The 20,583-nt window shown below is 50.3% G+C and overlaps 1 protein-coding gene and 1 non-coding gene across 3 annotated transcripts in view; both read right to left on the bottom strand.

Annotated features, from left to right (window-relative positions):
- Positions 1-17,200, bottom strand: part of SLC47A1 (solute carrier family 47 member 1) — a 39,205-nt gene extending 22,005 nt beyond the window's left edge. Inside the window, exon 1 of one of the 2 annotated variants that reach the window (XM_043473021.1) lies at positions 16,872-17,200. In XM_043473021.1, coding sequence (XP_043328956.1) covers positions 16,872-16,934 — 63 coding nt within the window. In that variant the 5' untranslated portion in view covers positions 16,935-17,200. Of the gene's footprint in view, positions 1-6,268; positions 6,784-16,871 lie in introns of those variants that run through there. The other variant, XM_043473019.1, reaches the window with a different exon arrangement.
- A 2,193-nt stretch (positions 17,201-19,393) lies between these two features.
- TRNAW-CCA lies at positions 19,394-19,465 on the bottom strand. Its single transcript has one exon. It is a non-coding gene; the product is annotated as a tRNA-Trp (tRNA).
- Between the last annotated feature and the right edge of the window lie 1,118 nt (positions 19,466-20,583).

Genomic DNA, 20,583 nt, shown 5'->3' with positions numbered 1-20,583 from the left:
TCTTAGCCATGTGTGCACGAGTGTGCATGTGTGTGCAGGCATGTGCAGGGGCGACGGTGCATACACCTCCACATCGAACTCCAAACCTCGACCCAGTTCCTGCTTCCGCCACCGCAGAGACCAAAGTTGCGCATCGCAACTAGAAAGAAGCCCCCGCTCAGCACTGCAACTAGAGAAAAGCCCACATAGCAATGAAGACCCGGCACAGCCAAAAATAAATAAATAGAAATTTTGAAAAATGTTGGCATGAAAAGCCCAATTCTATAGACCCTAAAGTCAGAACGAGGGGCCCCCATAGGCCTGTTCCCAGGAACTGGCCACGACTAAGTGCTGTCCCCACCCTACAGATATTCTGTGGTTTCATTCACAGAGTTGGTGTCTCTTTGATTGTGGATTTATATTAACTTTAAAGGTCACAGGGCCCTTATTTGGGTAAATTCAGCATCACTATCAATCTTTTCAGTGTTTTTTTTTTTTTTATTAGTTGGAGGCTAATTACTTCACAACATTTCAGTGGTTTTCAGTGTTTTTTTAAAGTCTTTTTGTGCATAAACTACATCTGCTTTATTGATTACGCCAAAGCCTTTGACTGTGTGGATCACCACAAACTGTGGAAAATTCTTCAAGAGATGGGAATACTAGACCACCTTACCTGCCTCCTGAGAAATCTGTATGCAGGTCAAGAAGCAACAGTTAGAACCGGACATGGAACAATGGACTGGTTCCAAATCAGGAAAGGAGTACGTCAAGGCTGCATACAGTCACCTTGCTTATTTAACTTATATGCAGAGTACATCATGAGAAATGCTGGACTGGATGAAGCACAAGCTGGAATCAATATTGCCCGGAGAAATATCAATGACCTCAGATACGCAGATGACACCACCCTTATGGCAGAAAGCAAAGAGGAATTGAAGAGCCTCTTGATGAAAGTGAAGGAGGAGAGTGAAAAAGTAGGGTTAAAACTCAACATTCAGAAAACTAAGATCATGGCATCTGGTCCCACCACTTCATGGCAAATAGATGGGGAAACAATGGAAACAGTGAGAAACTTTATTTTGGGGGGCTCCAAAATCCCTACAGATGGTGACTGCAGCCATGAAATTAAAAGACACTTGCTCCTTGGAAGAAAAGCTATGACCAACCTAGACAGCATATTAAAAAGCAGAGACATTACTTTGCCAACAAAGGTCTATCTAGTCAAAGCTATGGTTTTTCCAGTAGTCATGTATGGATGTGAGAGTTGGACCATAAAGAAAGCTGAGTGCCGAAGAACTGATGCTTTTGAACTGTGGTGTTGGAGAAGACTCTTCAGAGTCCCTTGGACAGCAAGGAGATCAAACCAGTCCATCCTAAAGGAAATCAGTCCTGAATATTCATTGAAAGGACTAATGCTGAAGCTGACACTCCAATCTTTTGGCCACCTGATGGAAAGAACTGACTCATTTGAAAAGACCCTGATGCTGGGCAAGACTGAAGGCAGGAGGAGAAGAGGGCAATAGAGGATGAGATGGTTGGATGGCATCACCGACTCAACAATGGACATGAGTTTGAGTAAGTTCTGGGAGTTGGTGATGGACAGGGAAGCCTGGTGCAGTCCATGCAGTCCATGGGGTTGCAAAGAGTTGGACACGACTGAGCAACTGAACTGAACTGAACTGTCATAAACTGTTGCAAACTATAGTCATAGATCTGTTTTCCCCTTTTCCATGGGACTTCCGTATTTCCAGAACACAGTGTCCAGTACCTCTACAGGCCACATGTAAGCTGTTTCTGTGGCTTCACAGGAAAATGCACTCGTCTCCTCCATGGTCAGGTCTCTGGGCTGCTTCCCAGGTTTTGCTGATACAAATCACACTGCACAGAATGTCTTTCTTACTTGGGTGGGGCCAGACATTTTCTTAGGGGTGAATGCCCAGTGCACGGGTGGGATCAGTTGACCCTCTCAGAGCAGAGGCTGGGAAATCTAGCTGAGCTAATCCATGAGTGCATGTGTGTGTGTGTGCTCAGTCGTGTCTGACTCTTTGCGACCCTATAGGCTGTAGCCCGCCAGGCTCCTCTGTCCATGGGATTTCCCAGGCAAGAATACTGGAATGCATTGCCATTTCCTCCTCTAGGGGATCTTCCTGACCCAGGAATCAAACCCACGTTTCCTGCAGGGCTAATCCACTCAACTGTTGGGTTGAAGGTGGGTCAGCCCAGTGGTGCAGTCCTTGAATGGCGAGACTTCCCATGCCCCAGCCTCCGGGACGGCGGGGGTCCTGGCTCCAGAGTTCATGTTTGCTAACCACACACCTGAGATCACCTGAGGGTATTGATCAGAAGACCCATGCCTAGTCCCACTTAAAGCAATAGAGTCCAGATGTCCATGGGGCTGAGGGATCTGTCTTTCAGCATACATCCCCACCCCCACCCCCACCCCCCGCTACACTCATTCAATCAAGAGGGGGCCGTCAAGGACCAGGTCTAGAGAACCTACAGGGGCTTGCTGCTGGGCCCAGAGGTTGTTCCCCCAGCACCTCAAGGACTCCTGCCTGGGGTCCAGACAGGACTAAGTGGACAAGAGAGATGGCTGGGCTGTCTGTGCATGTCTCTGCCTCCTGTCATGGAGACCCTGGTTTTCTGGCCAGGAGGCTTTGGGAGAGTGCCCCCTGGGGCCGGATGCCAGCAGGACAGCAGGTGTGAGCCTGCCCAGTCCCCGAGGGTCCATCCTCACCTCGTCCAGGGATGCCAGGAAGGTCAGCATCAGCAGCAAAGGTCAGCCTGGCAGGATGCCAGGTCACTGGGTGCACATACCCGAGGTAAGTGCAGGCAGGGGGACGGGGGCTGGACACCCAGTCCCCAGTCATGCAGCCAGGTCAGAAGTGCAGTCAGGACCCAATCACCTGACTCTCAGAAGATCGATTCTTGTCCACTCCTTTGGAGCACAGAGTACAGGCCAAGCACGGGAGCATGGATCTGAGTAAGGTGAACACCATGGCTCCAGCCCCACCCCAGGGAATCCAGGGCATTACAGGGAAAGATGTTCAACACGGAGCAACACAGCGGATCACACAAGACAGGCACTGCAGATAACACAGGAGCCCAGGAGTCACAGAAGTTTCTGCCGAAACCTGGATGGTGAGTAGGCAAGTGAAGGGGGCCTGTCTATCTGGGAGAATGTTCCAGGCAGGAGGGGGTGGGGTGTGAGGGATGGCTGGGGCTGGGAAAAGGTGAGGGCAGGGGGCAGTTGGATTTGTGGGATCTTAGTTCCCTGGCCAGGGATTGAAACTGGGCCCTTGGCAGTGAAAGCTCAGAGTCCTAACCACTGGACCGCCAAGGAGCTCCCACCTTCAGCCAAGGTTATCTTCTGCCTCCAGCAAATCTGCTCCTGCAACATCTTACATAAGGTCACTGAACACACCCGGCTCCTTGTTCCCTACCTACAGGGTAACAGTCAGAGATTAGCCTGCAGGTTCATGGGCAGGAAGCCAGTCTCTCAGATGCCCTTCTGCTTGGAGGGCATTGTCATTAGTCTTCGCCCTGCAGCCGTAGACCCTCTCAACTCTCTCCCGGGTGAGCCTGTTTCCATGGAGATGGAAACCACTGCCCTCTGTCTGGGCCTGGCTACCCCAACTCTTTTCTATCCTCACCAATGCACTGCACAGCCTGTGTCCCTGAGGAGCACGAAATCCCTCTTTGAGATTATTCTTCAGGACTGACAGTTCAGTCTGGTGAAGAGAAACTTAACCACGAGGAGAAAGCTCAGCTGAAACGCCTGAGGCCAGGTAACTTCAACAATTGCCTTCCCGCCCCAACAAATGCAGTTTACCTAAATCTTTAAAGAAAAATGTGGCCCAGCCTCTGTTCAGATGTGCATGGCTCATCTCAAACACTTGCCTTTCTATTCTGCATTATTCTCTCTTTATAGCCCTCATTTAAAGCTCACTGCGGGCATGGTAAGTCCTAGTCCCTCAACCTGATTCCTACATTGGATCCTCGTGGGTCAGTGTTGATATGAGAGGCCTGGAAGGGATAGGGTGAACAGGAGACAGAAAATCAGAGAGAGGAGCCCCAGACCAGGGTCCTACCTAATGGATGGCGGAGCCTCAGAAGGCAAAGAGGGGGACCCTGAGCAGGCAATGAGGGGCACCTCTCCCCTCCCTCGTGCCCCCAGGAAACAGAAAACCCAGAGCAGAGGGGAATAGACAGAGAGGGACCAAGAGGGGCCCATATACAACCCATTACAATTAAACAGGTGCCAGAACTCTACGACCCGACTGCATAAAGCAGTCAGACAGAAACAGCCCCATAAGTGGCTGCAAGGAACATTTCCCAACTCTCTGATGATCTCAGATCATTTCAGAGATTTTTCCTTTCATTCGCCTCAGTTTTCTGTTTTTTCTACAAGGAACATAGATTACACTTATAATTAACAGCGTCACAGGCGCACACACAGGTGTACGGAGAGAAGGGCTGGCATGTCAGCCCCGTGCTCAGCATCCCTGCAGGCCAACAGGTCCATCCAGGGGACCGGCTGACTCTGGGGGCCAGCAGAGACAGGGGCCTGCCCTGGGAGTGCTGCATCTCAGAGGCCACCTTGTTTAGTTCTTCATTTTCAGGGGGCTTCCCAGGTGGTGTTAGAACTCAGGTAAAGAACTCACCTGCCAATGTAGGAGACATAAGAGATAAGGTTTTTATCCCTGGTCAGGAAGATCCCCTGGGGAAGGAAATGGCAACCCACTCCAGTGTTCTTGCTTGGGAAACCCCGTGGACAGAGGAGCCTGGCGGGGTCCATGGGGTCGCAAGTCGGACACAACTGAAGCGCCTTAGCAGAGCAATAGCAGCTTTGCGTGTTTAGTTGCTCAAGTCTTGTCTGACTCTGTGACCTCATGGACCCAGGCTCCTCTGTCCATGGGATTTCCCAGGCAAGAAAACGAGTGGGTTGCTATTTCCTCCTCCAGGGAATCTCCCCAACCCAGGGATGGAACCCGCGTCTCCTGCATTGGCAGGCAGATTCTTTACTGCTGGGCCACCTGGGAAGCCTTACAGAGATCTTTCTCACAGTGATCTGTGAGATAATGTTGGGCCAAGCATGGTATTATTATCCGCATTTTATGGATGGATAAGCAGAAGCCGGAAGAGGTTACCAGCCGACTCAGGTTCACGTAGCCATTTCCTAACCCCACTTCTGAGATCAAAGCAGAGAACTGGACCCACAAGTAAGATTCCTAACCAGGCGTTCTTTTCCCTCTGGCTGCCAACAGCTCCCCGCTACATGGATTTTCAAGCCATGGCTTTCTCCCAACCTCATCCATGCCACCAGGTACAACACAACAGGCATCCCAGGATCTCACAAACAGTGGGGTCACCATCGGGTCACTCCTGTCTGCCTCAGCCTCTGCAGGTGCAGAATGTCTCATCACCCCCACACCCAAAAGCTTGTGTGTTAGTCGCTCAGTTGTGTCTGACTCTTTGTGACCCGATGGAGCCCACCAGGCTCCTCTGTCCATGGGATTCTCCAGGCAAGAATACTGGAGTGGGGAGCCAGTTCCTTCTCCAGTCCAAAAGCTTATTCTCCCCTTAGAACCATCCCAGGTTCTTCTTGTCTGAAGACAGGGCTCCCCTACCCTGTTGATTTGAAAATCGCCCAAACTGACAGCAGAACAACGATGAGATTCTGTTTTGTGGGTGTTGTGGTTTCAAAATTCTAATTACCTTTAAATAGACAACACAGAGAGTCCTAAACTGACAATGATAAGGAGAAAGAAAAAAAAAAACAAACCCTCAGCCCCAAAGAGAACCACATCAAAAACGTTTTGAACACAAGAACTGGGGGAGGGTGTGTGGGGCAGGATGCCGCTAGTTTCCTTGGGCAGAGGTGGTTTAAGCAATTCCGAAGAAATCGTCCTGAAGATGTGGGTTTAAGAGACACCGCTCCCCGCCTGTAGTTACTCCAGAGACGCGCGTTCACGGCCGGAATCGACGGCTAGTTTTCGGTGTTCTCCGCAGTGTTTTGCGGTTCTGGTGGCTTCTGCCTGCTCCTCGGGAGCCCTCATCCAGAGAAGGCTCCGGAGCGGGAGACTGGACGCGGCCGGTCCCGCGCCCTAGCGGGCCAGCCGCGCAGGGCGGCCAGTGCGGCCCGGGCGCACGCGGAGGCGCCGGGACCTGCCCGCCTCCAGGCTCCCAGGACCGTGGCACCGCGCGCGCCCGCCCGCCGCCTCCCGCTAGCTCTGCGCCCCGGGGCCCCCGCCCCCGGTACCAGACCCCGGTGAGGCCCCCTACTCACCGCGGGGCCCGCCAGGAACAGGAGCGCCCGCAGCTCCCGCCGGAGGTCGGCCAGCGGCAGACAGCGAGGGGCGCGGCGCTCCGGGCTGAGCGCCCGGCCTCCCGGCCCGGGTGTAAGCTCCTCGGCCGCCTCCATGTGCCGGGCGCCAGCCGCGGGGCGCGCGCAGGAGGCCGAGGGGAGGACCGACCCGGCCAGCCGCGCTCCAGTCCCCGCCCCGGGACGCCTGCCGCCCACCGCCCACCTTGGGCGCGCCCCCGCCGCCCGGCCCAGGTCGCCCGCTTCGCTGGCAAAGGCCTGCCAACTCCGGGACTCCGAATACAAAGTTGAAGGAAGCTCCGGAAAGAAACAAAGTGGAAAGCGCGGCGGGGGCTGGGTCCTCCGACCCTCGGGAGCCAGGCTCGCCGGCTCCGCGCCTCCCAAGGCTTGGGTTCTGAGAGCCGCGTGGAAGCGCTGGCGAGCTGGCCACTGAGGGCCCGCGCCCGCAGCCAGACACCTCCGGCTCCGCGAGCGCCCGCACACAGGCTGGGAGACTGGACTTGACTGTACGGAGGCTCTTCTTCCCGCCCCACCCCGCCCACGTGCGCCCGTTCTTTAACTTAGACTCTGCCAGGATAGCGCACAAGGCCGCATTTTCAAGCGCCAGGACTCAGGTTCCCTGGTCTTGGATGCTTATCCATCAGCTGGATAAGGGTATTGATTTTTAAAATGCTCCATGAGAGAGTTGTGAGTTAAGTTTTATTGTGGGCAAAATGAGGACTATAGCCTGCAAGGTGACATTTCAGAGAGCTCTGAGGAACTGCTCCGAAAATGGGGGGGGGGGGGGCCGGTGGTCAGTATTACGCACGATTTTAGTGAAGGGGGCAGTGTGCAGTCAAGCACACTCTTTGGCGAAGGTTTGCTGCTGGTCAGGAGCAGATGTCCCCCTTCATGATTTTAGTGCTTTTCTAGACACGAGGCTCATAAAATCTTCTCCTGAGAATATCTTCTGAAGGCTTGTTCTGCCAGGATTTTCCCAGAGCAGAGAGCCTCATTCCTGATCTCCGCTCTGAAATCCTTTCAGGGTGTGATGAAGGTTGGGGCTGCAGTGGCCAGTGACTGCATCCTGATAGAGGCAAACAGCCGGTGCCAAGTGTTTGTTGGCAAGGGGACTAAGAGGCTATGTGTCAGCAAACCTGGGCTCAGGAGATATCACCAGGGTCTACAGGGAGAGCACCAGCAACTTGCTGGTCCCTCAGAACCTCAGTTTTCCCATCTGTGAACTTGAAACGGTATCTACAACTGCCCTCTGTGGTGAGGATTGAATGAGATGGTATGGTCCAGTGGTTGGAACTCTGCACTTTTCACTGCCAGCAACCAGGGTTCAGTCCTTGGTTGGGGAACTAAGATCCCACAAGTCAAATGGCCAAAAGAAAGAATGTATCTTTTTTTAAAAAATGAGATGGTATAGATGGACTATGTTCTCTCAGCCTGGTTGGTACACGGTAATTGCCTAAGAAAAGTTAGCTACCAAGACAAGAGTGATTTCAGTAACAGTCAAGGTTCCCTCTGTCGTAAGAGGCCCAACTTTAGAAAAAGGAAAACATAAATCCTGGGAGGGTCCCACAGCTGGAAGTCTGGCTTCAGGGATTTACAACAAGGTCATGAGTGTTCTGCCTCCCCATCTGTCTTCCCCGCCCTCTTCTCTCCACCACTTTAAAAATTAATTAATTTTCATTTTATTTTATTGAGTTCACGGAGTCTTGCCTTCATTGAGGCACGTGGGATCTTAGTTCCACGAGTCTTTCATCATGGCATGCAAGCTTCTCTCTAGTTGCAGCACTCGGCTAAGTTGCCCGGCAGTGGCATGCAGTATCTTAGTTCCCCCGCCAGGGATGGAACCGAGTCCCTTGCACTGGAAGGCAGATTCTTAACCTGGACCACTACAGTAGTCCCCTCCCCACTATTTGCTCCTCACTCCTCAGCCTCATCTTTCTCTGTAGGCAGCCTCTCTTTGCCTGTTCAGGAGGGTGGCCTCCCCCAATCCTCATTCCCATCTTTCCTACCTTGTGATCCAGATAATAAGACCCTCCCCACTTCTCTTTGGGACCAAACAAACCAAAAACGGAGAAAATTGGTTGGCCCTGTTTAGGTTTCCTGCTTGCCTTTGGAACAATCACCCTGGCCAGGGAAATAGGGTCTTGTTTGGCTGGACCCGAAACCTTTGGCTCAACTGTACCAGAAAAGTTGGGTGCTGTCTGTCACTGGCAAGAGTCCCACCAGAGTTACACGGAGGGTCCCGCCAGACAAAAACGCTAGGATGTATGCTAGATCTCCAAGCCCAGCTCTTTAATAGTCTTCTGGTATCCTGGCCAATGTTAGAAGTCATGAAACAGAAATGTGATGTATAACTTTTGAGAAGAGACCAAAGCATCATTCATGGTCATAATTCCAAACGGTCCAAAGAAATTATATGGGGATAAAGCTAATAGGATTAATTAAAGGAATTTAAAAAGTTGTTACACTTAAGTCCTGCAACAGATATGATCAGTCTTTTATGTTGGTAATAACATATATGAGAATACTGGAAGGAGAAAAGCCTCTTCCACGACTGTTGTTTATTTGCTTAGATGTGTCCGACTCTTTGCGACCCCATGGACTACAGCATGCCAGGCTTCCCTGTCCTTCACCATCTCCTGGAGTTTGCTCAAACTTGTGTCCATTGAGTCAGTGATGCCATCCAACCATTTCATCCTCTGTCATCCCCTTCTCCTCCCACCTTCAATCTTTCCCAGCATCGGAGTCTTTTCCAATGACTCAGTTCTTCACATCAGGTAGCCAAAGTATTGGAGCTTCAGCTTCAGCATCAGTCCTTCCAATGGATATTCAGAGTTGGTTTCCTTTAGGATTGACTGGTTTGATCTCCTTGCTGTCCAAGGGACTCTCAAGAGCCTTCAAATAAACCCTCCTGTGACATGGAGCATTCACAACTCTTTAAAGGACTGTGGGGACTTCCCTAGTGGTCCAGTGGTTAAGAATCCTCCTGCCAACACAGGAGACACAGGTTCAATCCCTGGTCTGGGACGTTTCCACATGCAGCAGAGCAACCGAGCCCACTCACCACAACTACGGAGCCCGCACTCTAGAGCCCGGGAGCCATAACTAGAGAGTAGTCCGCACACAGCAACAAAGACCCAGGGCAGCCAAAAATTAATTAATTAATTAGTTTTTAAAGTACAATGGGACCGTGAACAGGGACTTCCTTCCAAAGAGCACACCATGGAAGGGTGTGTGTGTGGAGGAGGAGACAGTGACTTTATAGCAGAGAAACCTGGCAAAAACTACCTCAGCCCAGTGACCAAGGTTAACATCAACAGTGATAAATCAGGCCCATAGTATGTACTTAAGTATGTACCTAGGGGTGCTGTAACTGGTGGCGTAAACCAACAGCAGTGTATTCTCTCATAGTGCTGAAGGCCAGAAGTCTAAAATGCAGGAGCTGACAGGGCTGGTTGCTTCTCTGGGGCTTAGGGAGCATCTGCTCCAGGGCGCTCTCCTGGCTTCTGGGAGTTGTTGGCATCTCTTGGCCTCTGGCAGCATAATTCCAATCTCTGCCTCTGTGTCTCTGTTTTCTCTCCTTAAAGGACACCGATCACTGGATCAGAGCCCACTCTAACTCGTGTGACCTCATCTTAACCTCATCACATCTGCAAAGACCATATTTCCAAATCAGGTCACATCCTGAGGTTCCAGGGAGACAGGGATTTTGGGGAACGAGGGCATCTTGATAGGATGTAATGAAAATGGCACTTTAGCTCTGTGGTCTTCCTCCCCAAAACCCATAACCCTGCAGTCTAATCATCTGAAAAACATCAGGCAAATCCCAATGGAGAAATATTCTATGAAAATACCTGATAAGCACTCTTCAAATCTGTCAACTTCAACCCAAACAAGAACATTCTGAGAAATTGTCACAGTCAAGAGGAGCCTAAGATAAATGAGGACAGAACGTGCCATGGTGCTTGAGTGGGACCCTGGGACAGAAAAGGGACCTTAAGCAAGAACTAAGGAATCTGAGTAAAGTATGGACTTCGGTTAGTAATAATATATCCATAGCAATTCAGCTCCCGGAAGTTATTGTTTACACAGACCCATAGCAACTCCCCACTGCTAGAGCCAATAGCTAGAAAACACCCTCCAAAGATTCACCTCCGATAGCAGGTAAAACCACTGTGTAGTTGTCGGGGTTTTGGGGAACACTTTGAAGTTGTCCACTTGCAAAGCCACCCTTGTAGCTTTCACCTGTCTTCTGTGGGTTACATTTCATAGGGAATAACATGCCTACAAAACTGTTTACCTGTCTTTGTCTTGGTGTCTTCCATTTTTCATCCACTGGGATTAAAAGAATCAAAGTGAAAGGCTCTCTGGCCAGAGCACAGGCATTTCCATTCTGTGTGTGCATGCATGCTAAGTTGCTTCAGTTATGCTGTGGCAGAGCTTCAGAAACAATGCCTGAAGGCTTCCCTGCTGGTCCAGAGATTAAGAATCTGCCAGCCAATGCATGGGACACGGGTTCAGTCCCTGGTCCGGGAAGGTTCCATGTGCCCGAGAAGCAACGGAACCCCTGTGCCACAGAGCCCTCGAGCCACACCCACTGAAACCCGTGCTCCACAACAAGAGAAGCCACTGCGATGAGAAGCCCCTGCACTGCAACTAGAGAGTAGCCACCATTCACTGAAACTAGAGAAAGCCCGCATGCAGCAACATAGATCCAGTGCAGCTAAAAATAAATACACATTTTAAAAAAATTCATAACAAGAATCTTAACATGAAATATGCCACGCCAAGTCAATTCAGTCATATCTGACTCTTTGTGACCCCGTGGCCTGTAGCCTGCCATGCTCCTCTGTCCATGGGATTCTCAAGGCAAGAATATTGGAGTGGGTTGCCATTTCCTTCTCCAGGGGATCTTCCCAATGCAGGAATTGAACCCGAGTCTCCCACATTGCAGGCAGATTCTTTACCATCTGAACCACAAGAGAAGCTCCAGGAGAGGAGGTAATTTGGAGGTAATTAACGTGTCTTGCGGAGAAGGCAATGGCAACCCACTCCAGTACTCTTGCCTGGAAAATCCCATGGATAGAGGAGCCTGGTAGGCTGCAGTCCATGGGGTGGCTAAGAGTCAGACACAACTGAGTGACTTCACTTTCACTTTTCACTTTCATGCATTGGAGAAGGAAATGGCAACTCACTCCAGTATTCTTGCCTGGAGAATCCCAGGGACAGGGGAGCCTGGTGGGCTGCCGTCTATGGGGTCACACAGAGTTGAACACGACTGAAGTGACTTAGCAGCAGCAGCAGCAGCAACATGTCATGAGGTCACGAGGGTGGAACCTGACGAGAGTGGTGGCTCTAACAGGGGAAGAGAGATCTTCAGGCCCATGCGTGACCGAGAAAGGCCCTGCAAGCACACAGCAAAATGACGGCTGTCCACACACCAAGAAGAGAGTCCTCGCCGGGAACTGGGTCAGCTGGCACCGTCCCTGAGAATTCCAGCCTCCAGAACCATGACAAAGTTAATTTCTGTTGTTTAAGACATCCGTCTTTGACATATTTTGTAATGGCAGCCCAAGCTGACTAATACAACAGCCATAAAAATGTCACATCACTGCCTTTGATTTAATGTAACAACATTCTCTTTCCATCACATCACCAACCTCCACCTTATTCCAGGACTCTGCCAAGGGCTTTCCTCTGGGAGTTTATAATCCTTGAAACAACCCTGGACAGATTCCTAATCTGTTTCTTCCACGCAGTTTACTGAGTCTGTTGGCTGAGTAAATTGCCCAGGGCTAAGTGGCTAATAAGTGGCAGAGAGGAGTCTGCAAATTACTTCTGCCTGGTTCCAGAGAAGGTAGAATAAAAGCTCATAATTTTACATCAGGTGATGAGGACATAGGACTATCCAACTCTGCTCATCTGCTCACCTGTCAACCAGAAAATGGGTTGTGAGTATCTGTTGTTTCTAGGAACGAAACACTGAACTTGCAGAAATTCCATGGAGTCAGATGTAAGAAATGGCTCAGAAATGACGACATCGTTTCTCCACTGCCAGGGGGCATCCTAGCCCCTAGAGTCTATAAAACATATGTATTTATATTCATGTGGGTTGTTTCATTCTTCCCTCTGAGGAGCCTCAAATTTATGTAGGAGAGCATCTGCAGATTACCTGAAGATGTTTTTAAAAAGCATCTCATGTGTACAGATGTGAGAGTTGGACCATAAAGAAGGCTGAGGGCTGAAGAATCAATGCTTTCGAACTGTGGTGCTGAAGAAGGCTCCTGAGCGTCCCTCGGACAGCAAGGAGATCAAACCAGTCCATCCTAAAGGAAATCAGTCCTGAATATCCATTGGAAGGACTGATGCCGAAGCTGAAGCTCTACTACTCTGGCCACCTGATTCGAAGAGCTGACGCATTGGAAAAGACCCTGATGCTGGGAAAGATTGAGGGCAGGAAGAGAAGCGGGTGACACTATGAGATGATTGGATGGCATCATCGAATCAATGGACATGAGTCTGAGCAACAGACTCCAAGAGATAGTGAAGGACAGGGAAGCCTGACGTGTTGCAGTCCCTGGGGTCACAAAGAGTCAAACAAAACTGAATGATGAACAAGGGGTCAGTGGCACTGGGGTGGGGTCTGGGTCTGCATTTCTCCTCCCAGGCAGTCTCTGCTGCAGGTTTGAGGACCACACGCAGAGTAAAAAGGCTGAAGAGAAGACTAGAGTATTAATGCTGGATGGGCCTTAAAGAGTATCCATTGTGTCCTATTTATTTATTTGGTTGTCCCAGGTCTTAGTTGTGGCATGTGGGATCTAGTTCCCTGACAAGGAATGGAACCCAGGCTCCCTGCATTGGGAACCCAAAGTGCTAGCTACTGGACCCCCAGGAAGTCTCTGATATTGAAACAGGAGGGAAGGAGCAGGGCGCAACCTAGATGACTCAGAGGCCTAGACCTTGATCCTCAGTAACACATCACTGTAACACATCAGCAAGCTAAATGACACACCCAGAGGCACCATGAGAATTCTAAGGTCAACCATCAAAGATCAAAAAGTCTATGTATGAAGCAGGGGACCCAGAGCCAGTGCTCTGGGACAACCTAGAGGGATAGAGTAGAAAGGAAGGTGGGAGGGGGTTTCAGGATTGGGGGGGGGCACATATATACCCATGGCCAGTTCATGTTGATGCATGGCGAAAACAATCACAATATTGCCAAGTATCCTCCAATTAAAATAAATAAATAAATTTAATTATATATACATATATATTAAAAAAAAACAGAATAGTGAAGAACTTGGGAAAAAAAAAAGTGAGCGGTAGCCCAATCCCTGGAAAGATCTGCCCCTTCCCCAGAACAATTGGAATAATCTTCCCCTCATTAGTCTGTGGTTTAGCCTGTGAAACCACCCAGCCCTTGAAAACTCACCACACGACATCTCAAGGCCATACTCACCCTCTGACACAGCCCACACTCTGTCTGTGGAATGTGTTTCTCTCTGAATAAATCCACTTCTTATCTATCATTTTGTCTCTCACTGAATGCTTTCTGCGATGAGACATTAAGAACCTGAGCTCCATTAGGTGCTGAAACCAGGTCTGGGTTTTAGCTGGAAGACCATGGGTTTTGGCCGAGTTCAAGTCCCTATCTGAGGTAAATGGTTTCAACATTAAACTGTACTTATTTTCTCCTGTTACTCTGTCTCTCTTAGACCAGCCAGAAGAACCTAGAAGGGCAGAGGAAAACATTTTTCTCCCTGACAGAGTCTTTTGTCAAGAAAAAGCCACTTCTCACCCAGCCAGCTCCTCCCTAGAGGTGCCATCCCAGCGTGTAAACACTTCTGAAGTGCCAAACAAAGAGACTATTAGTTAACACAACTTTGTTAATCAGCTATATTCTGGTATAAAATTTAAGATTTGTTTAAAGAGGCAATTTGATCATTTCAAATTTTACTATCAAAACTCATACTTGTACAGTTTGTATCAGTACTATGTTAACATTATTATAGTGTTAATTCAATTCCAAAGAAAAATGAAAACTTCGGATCTCTAGGGTCTCAGGAAATAAGATATTTTATTTTTTTAAGTTTTTCAGCCTTACTGTGTGGCCCATGGGATCTTAATTCTCTAACCACGGATTGAACCCACAGTCCCTGAATTGGAAGTGCGGAGTCTTAACCAATGGACCACCAGGGAAGTCCAACACATTTTAATTTTATGAAATTATGTTTTATAATTTACATTTGCATCTTTGTAGAGAGAAGTATACTTTTAAAAGCATATCATGTTATTATACATTTATGGCAGGGTGGGACTGAAAATACAAAGAAAAAGAGGAAACATGCAGACTGTCTAATAAAGAGCTTGTTCTTATATTTTTAAATTCATCCTAGTATGAATTCCTGGCGGTATTAATATTTCCTGGGTTATAGTTAAACTAATGATGTAGCCCTTTTATTTTAACACGTTACTATTTACAACATGCCAACCCCTGCAACGATTACATAACGGTGAAAGTGTTAGATGACCACTTGAAAACAGGTGAGGGTCACATCGCTTTCCAGAAATTCTCCCACAGGCGCTCAAACAGGAAGGCTCGGCGTTCGCTTCGCTGGAGGGAAAAAGATGCTCGCGGTTAACGGCCCGCTTCGGCTGGGTTCGCCTCTGGCGCCCTCTGCTGGCCGCTGCAGTCCTGCTTCCTCCTTGCTGGGTTCCCACCTGTGGTCGGAATCCCCACCTGGGGGCCAGTTTGGAGGCCCAGGTGGGGGACCTTAGCAGGGTTTTGCAGGGCCCTGTCACAGCACACAGCGCACAGAGTGTCTGGGTTAGAGGGGAGGCAGGACACGCTGTGGTTCCGCTGATGCAATCCTCTTTTACTGAGAAGGGGGTTTGGCCTTGGAAACAGCAATAACCTTAGAAAAATTCTGAGCACAGCAGGAGGGTCTGTAGTGTCTGAAGCCCCCTGTGTAAATCCACCCCCTCAGTTCTCTCATTTGTCCTCCGAGCCAGGAACCCTGGTGGCTCCCACTTTACAGACAAGGACATCAGGCACTGAATGTGTGTGTTAGTCGCTTAGTCGTGTCCGACTCTTTGTGACCCCATGGCCTGTGGCCTGCCAGGCTCTTCTGTCCATGGAATTCTCCAGGCAAGAAAACTGGAGTGGGTAGCCATTTCCTCCTCCAAGGGATCTTCCCAACTCAGGGACTGAACCCGAGTCTCTTATGTCTTCTGCATTGCAGGCAGATTCTTTACTGCCTGAACCAGACACTGAGAGGTGACAGTAATTGTCCAGGTCATACAGAGGTAGGGCTGGGCTCCAGATGGGCATACTGGATTCCAGATTCTTTACTGTTGATGAAAAGTGAGAAAACACAGGCAAATATCTCACCACCCCAGAGAAGCAGTGCTGATGATCTGGTGTGTTCTTCTCCAGCCTGTGGAGCAGGGTGTGTTTTGTACAAATGAGATCGCCTTCTGCCGTCTGCTCAGGACACTTGGAGGTACGTCCAGGTTTCCCTCGGCCGCTTTCATCTCTCTTCTCCGCCACTGTCAGTTCAGTGTGTCCCCTGGAGAACGTGTGTTCCCTGGAGCACAAAGTCGGCAGACCTCACGCTCTTTCTTTCAGCTTTCTAGCATCGTCTCCGCAAAGGGCAGCTCTAGTGAGCCGGGTCGCAGGGACCCCTCTGCCCTGGTCATGTCCCCCAAGGCTGAGGTCACCCCTCGAGCCAGGCTGCCCCCCCACAAGGTGGGGAGTGGCACTGACACCTGAAGATTGAGGTAATGAGTTTCAAGTTCAAGTGGGCATGGAGGGGAAAGAGGAAGCAGGTTGAAGACCTTGGTTTGTGTTGCTGAGACCTTGCGGGGCCTTCCCAGGACAGACCGCCTCCCCCCCCCCACCCCCCTGCTGTAGCTCCTCTGTGAAGTTCACAGATCACAGCATCTCAGGAATACTTCCTGGGTTTGCAGGAAGTATTATGTTAAAAAGTATTATGTTAAAATATGTTAAGTATATGTTAAAAACCACCACCAAATGGGAGAAACTCACACTTGATTAAGAGCCCAAGACCTAGGGGCCTAAGGACTGATACTGTGAACCCCTGTGACCCCACCTTGTGACCTCACCATCAACCAATCAGAGAATTGCAAACGAGCTGACCACAGACCCTGGGGACACCCTCCCTCCCCTGGCCTTTCAAAATGCTTTGCTGGGACTTCCCTGGTGGTCCAGTGGCTAAGACTCCATGCTCCCAATGCAGGGGGCCTTGGTTTGTCTCCTGGTCAGGGAACTAGATCCTCCATGCTGCAACTGCAACTGAAGATCATGCATACTGCAGTGAAGATTCTGCAGGTCCTGCGTGCCGCCACTAAGATATGGTATCGCCAAATGAATATTTTTTTAAGATGTTTGATGAAATCCTTCAGGGAGTTCAGCATTTGAAGACGACACAAGCCACCCATTCCCCTTGCTCAATCCTGCAATAAACCTTTCTCTGCTCCAAATGCCTACATTTTAGTTTGTTTGGCCTCAGGCACACAGACTCGCACAAGTTATGTTCAGCCTACTTACTGGGGGGTAGGTTCTGACGCCCAAAACCATGCATCTCCTGCAGCCAGGGATGCCAGGACGCATCCAGAGTCCTCCGGAGAGTGCCAGTCTCCTGAGTCCAGCAGCAGCGGTCTCCAGAGACTCATCTTCCCTGGGAGCCCCAGCCCTGGAATCCTGGACAGCACAGTGGCCTGAGGCTGGGAGGAGTGGGGTGCCTTGTCAGCCCTGGGCCTGCAGACCTGAGGGGAGGCATGGGTCCCAGCATTTGGGGACAGAGAGGGCCTGTGGCAGGGTCACTCCACAGGAACCATGGACATTTGTCCAGGCCGAGGTTTCCAGCGACCTTGCAGGGAGACAGCTGGGGAATAAACACCCTCTGAGAGACTGAATATACACATGGATGATAGCCAAACCAGTATAAAAATAGAGCCCAACTCACAGTGGGCAGCAGCACGCCCAGGAAACCAACCCCTTATCGACGGTGACCAGCCCAGGAAGGCAGCCTGTCATCTCCTATAAAAACCTGGAAGCTAAACAACAACCCCTGTAACAGTGGGTCTCAAACACCCCACCTTTGATCAGTAACTGGCAGCTTTTCCAACTTTCGTCCCTGTTGCCAACTCAGGACAAGTCAGTGTTTACCGCTCTTCCAGAGCTGGTATGTCTCCCAACCACAGTCCTACACATTAAAATGCCGAGTATGTGTTTACATATCTTGTGTGTTTAAAGTTTTTGCGCAACTTGTTTTATTTTTCCAGAGAGAAAAAATTTTTTATTTTACTTAGTAATTCATTTTCTGATGTTGTTTTTCATTTATGAAAATTTTTAAACAAAATAAATACAATATTGCTGCATACATTTGATATTCTATTAAAATTTAGGTCATGTTAATTCTATTTAAATTAATTAAAATCTATTATTTCTTTTTGTTTCATGTACATCTCCATTACTCAAACTATACAGTAAAAACATACATAAATTTCACTGACAGTATGCAAGAAGAGTTATTCAAAGTGGTATGAAAAGCCATTTTTGAGAATCACCTTCACCATGTTTTCTGGTAATGTCCATAGATTATTAGCTCCTGCGACCAGGTCATTCTGTGTCTGCCTTTCCATGTTCCTTTCTCTTCTGGTCACGAGGGTAAGGGAAACTGAACAGCTGTAGGTGAAGGGTGGATCCTGTGGATTTTATTTTTTTTTCAGGAACCCAGAGGAGTCTTTTTACATTGTCATTCACGAAACTAAGGGCTACTCCCTTTGGATCTAATCTCCCAATTCTTCCAACCAGGTTCACAAGCTGCCCAGAACCCAAAGGCACAGGGAAATCTCCCCAGTACTCCCTTGGTCCCTCATCGTCTCCTTCGAAGAACCCCTTGACATGTTTTTCCTTTCCACGTGTGAGGTCTGGGCTTGTACAGATGTGCTCCTGGTGGCCTGCGAGACTACCAGCCTTGTGCTTGCCCAGTTTCAAGGTGGAAGAGAGAGCCAGAGTCAGCAACAGAGACATGGATGATTGAATATGGAGGAACTTAACGCCTCTGAAGAAAGTCCTGGAGCTACAGCCCACCGTGTGCAGTGGACGGAGAGGTGGACAGGACGGCCTGCCTTCTCCCTGGGAAGGGGAGACTGCGGTTATACGGGAAACTACCTCAGGTGGGCTCATTAGTTACCAGGGAGACCAGCAGAGGGCAGCCCCTCACTGCCCTTGTGATAAGCTGGGTCCTGGGGCCACTAGGCAGGCAGGTCAGTCCTGAGCGCAAGGTGTAGGGGAAGCGGGCCCTGGTCCAGCAGAGGATGGACAGAGAGCAAGAGAACAGCCACCCTGAGCTGCCTGAGCCTGCAGCTCCTCAGACTCTGCAGCTCTGCACCCGTCTGCCGGCAGATCTAATCCTGGGGATTTTTTCGTCATTTGAGATTTGAAACGCTGGCTCTTTAGGGCTGGCTCTTCCGCCCACTCCGGGGCAGGGCCAGTCCTGGTCTCCCTCAGGATCGCGCTCGCCACCCGCTAGCGGGTCCCAGCACCTGCATGGAAGCCGGGCTCCACCTGCCCGGGCATCTCCGGGCATCGGAGCAGCGCAGAGTTCGGCCGTCCGTCCCCAGGTCCGGGGCGGGGAGATTGGGGGGGCGGTTGGGGGGAGCACGAGCAGACCCCGCCGCTGTTCAGCCCCGGGTGGGGGTTCCAAGGCCACCAGACCTGCGGACTGGACCTTCCAGCCGAGCCCGCCGAGAGGTCAGAGGAGGGCCATCTGCGGAGTCCGCGGGGACACCTCCCGCCGGGAGCCCCTCCGGGTAGCGGGGCTGCGGAGGGGAGACGTGAGTCGGGCGGGAGGGGCTGACTTCGGGAAGGGGTGGCTCAGAGGCCCAGCGAGCAGCTCCCAGGAAGGATCGTGAGCATCAGCTCTGTCTTCGCGACGGAAGGAAAAAGAACCGACGAGCCGTCAGGCCGGCAGGATAATACACCTACGCGAGGTGAAATCTCTTGGGATGGGACTGGACTCTACTCCTACTGCCCCTGTACTTTGTGAGGAAAAAAAGCCAGCCTGACCCCGACGTGACTTGAACACGCAACCTTCTGATCTGGAGTCAGACGCGCTACCATTGCGCCACGAGGTCACGGAGAACACACCTTACCCGGGAGCTAAAGGCCTTACTAGGGCTGCGCCACCGCGCGGCAGACCACTGGCGTTTCCTTCACCCCGCCCCCACCCACTCGGGGGCGGAGCCGGGCCCGTGCGCATGCGCAGCCTGGGGAGGCGTGCTGCGAGCGACTGCGGGGCGGAGCGGATTTCTGGAGGGTGGGGCTCCTTTCAGAGAACCCCGCAAGACGGGAGTCAGAACTTGATAAATGAGACTGAAAAACGCAACAACTTTATTATTTTTTTTACTTTGCAAATTAGTTCATTGCATTTGTCAATTTTTGTTTTTATTTGAAGTACAACTGGTTTTAGAGTTTTCCTGGTGGCTTAGCGGTAAAGAACCGGCTTCCAAATGCAGGAGACCGAGGTTCGATCCCTGGTTGGGGAAAATCCCCTGGAGGAGGACCGGGCAACCTGCTCCAGTGTTCTTGCCTGGGAAATCTCATGGCCAGAAGAGCCTGGCGGGATACAAGTCCATGGGGTCACAAAAGAGTTGGACACGACTTAACAGTTAAACAACAACATAGTTGACTTATAATTATTGTTTCTTAACCATAGAATTAAACATTTCTTTGAAGAAAATCAGAACAGTGCCTGGAAGAAAATTGGAATCTCTGACCATTCACCACCCAGAGGTATTGTTTTTTGTTTTGTTTTTTTCTTTTTTGCAGATTTTTATCAGCTACCTCTACTTCCCAAATCGGTTATTGAACTTTCAAGTAATGGGTAGTATACACCCAAAAGGGCTTCCCTGCTGGCTGAGTGGGTAAGGAATCCGCATGCAATGCAAGAGACACAGGTTCAATCCCTGGGTCAGGGAAGATCCCCTGGAGACGGAAATGGCAACCCACTCAATCCCTGGGTCAGGGAAGATCCCCTGGAGACGGAAATGGCAACCCACTCCAGTATTCTCGCCTGAAAAGTCCCTTGGACAGAGGAGCCTGATAGGCTACAGTCCAAAGGGTCGAAGAGTTCGACAGGACTGAGCAACTAACACACACCCGGGAAATCAACCGTGAATTTTCACAAAGTGACAATACTCGTGTATCTGGCTCCCAGACCGAGAAAGACGTTAGCATCCCTCTTCCAGTGCAT

The sequence above is a fragment of the Cervus canadensis genome, chromosome 1, assembly GCF_019320065.1.
Source record: "Cervus canadensis isolate Bull #8, Minnesota chromosome 1, ASM1932006v1, whole genome shotgun sequence".
NCBI lineage: Eukaryota > Metazoa > Chordata > Mammalia > Artiodactyla > Cervidae > Cervus > Cervus canadensis.
The sequence above is the reverse complement of the archived record's forward strand: the minus strand, read 5'-3'. Positions and strand labels throughout refer to the sequence as shown.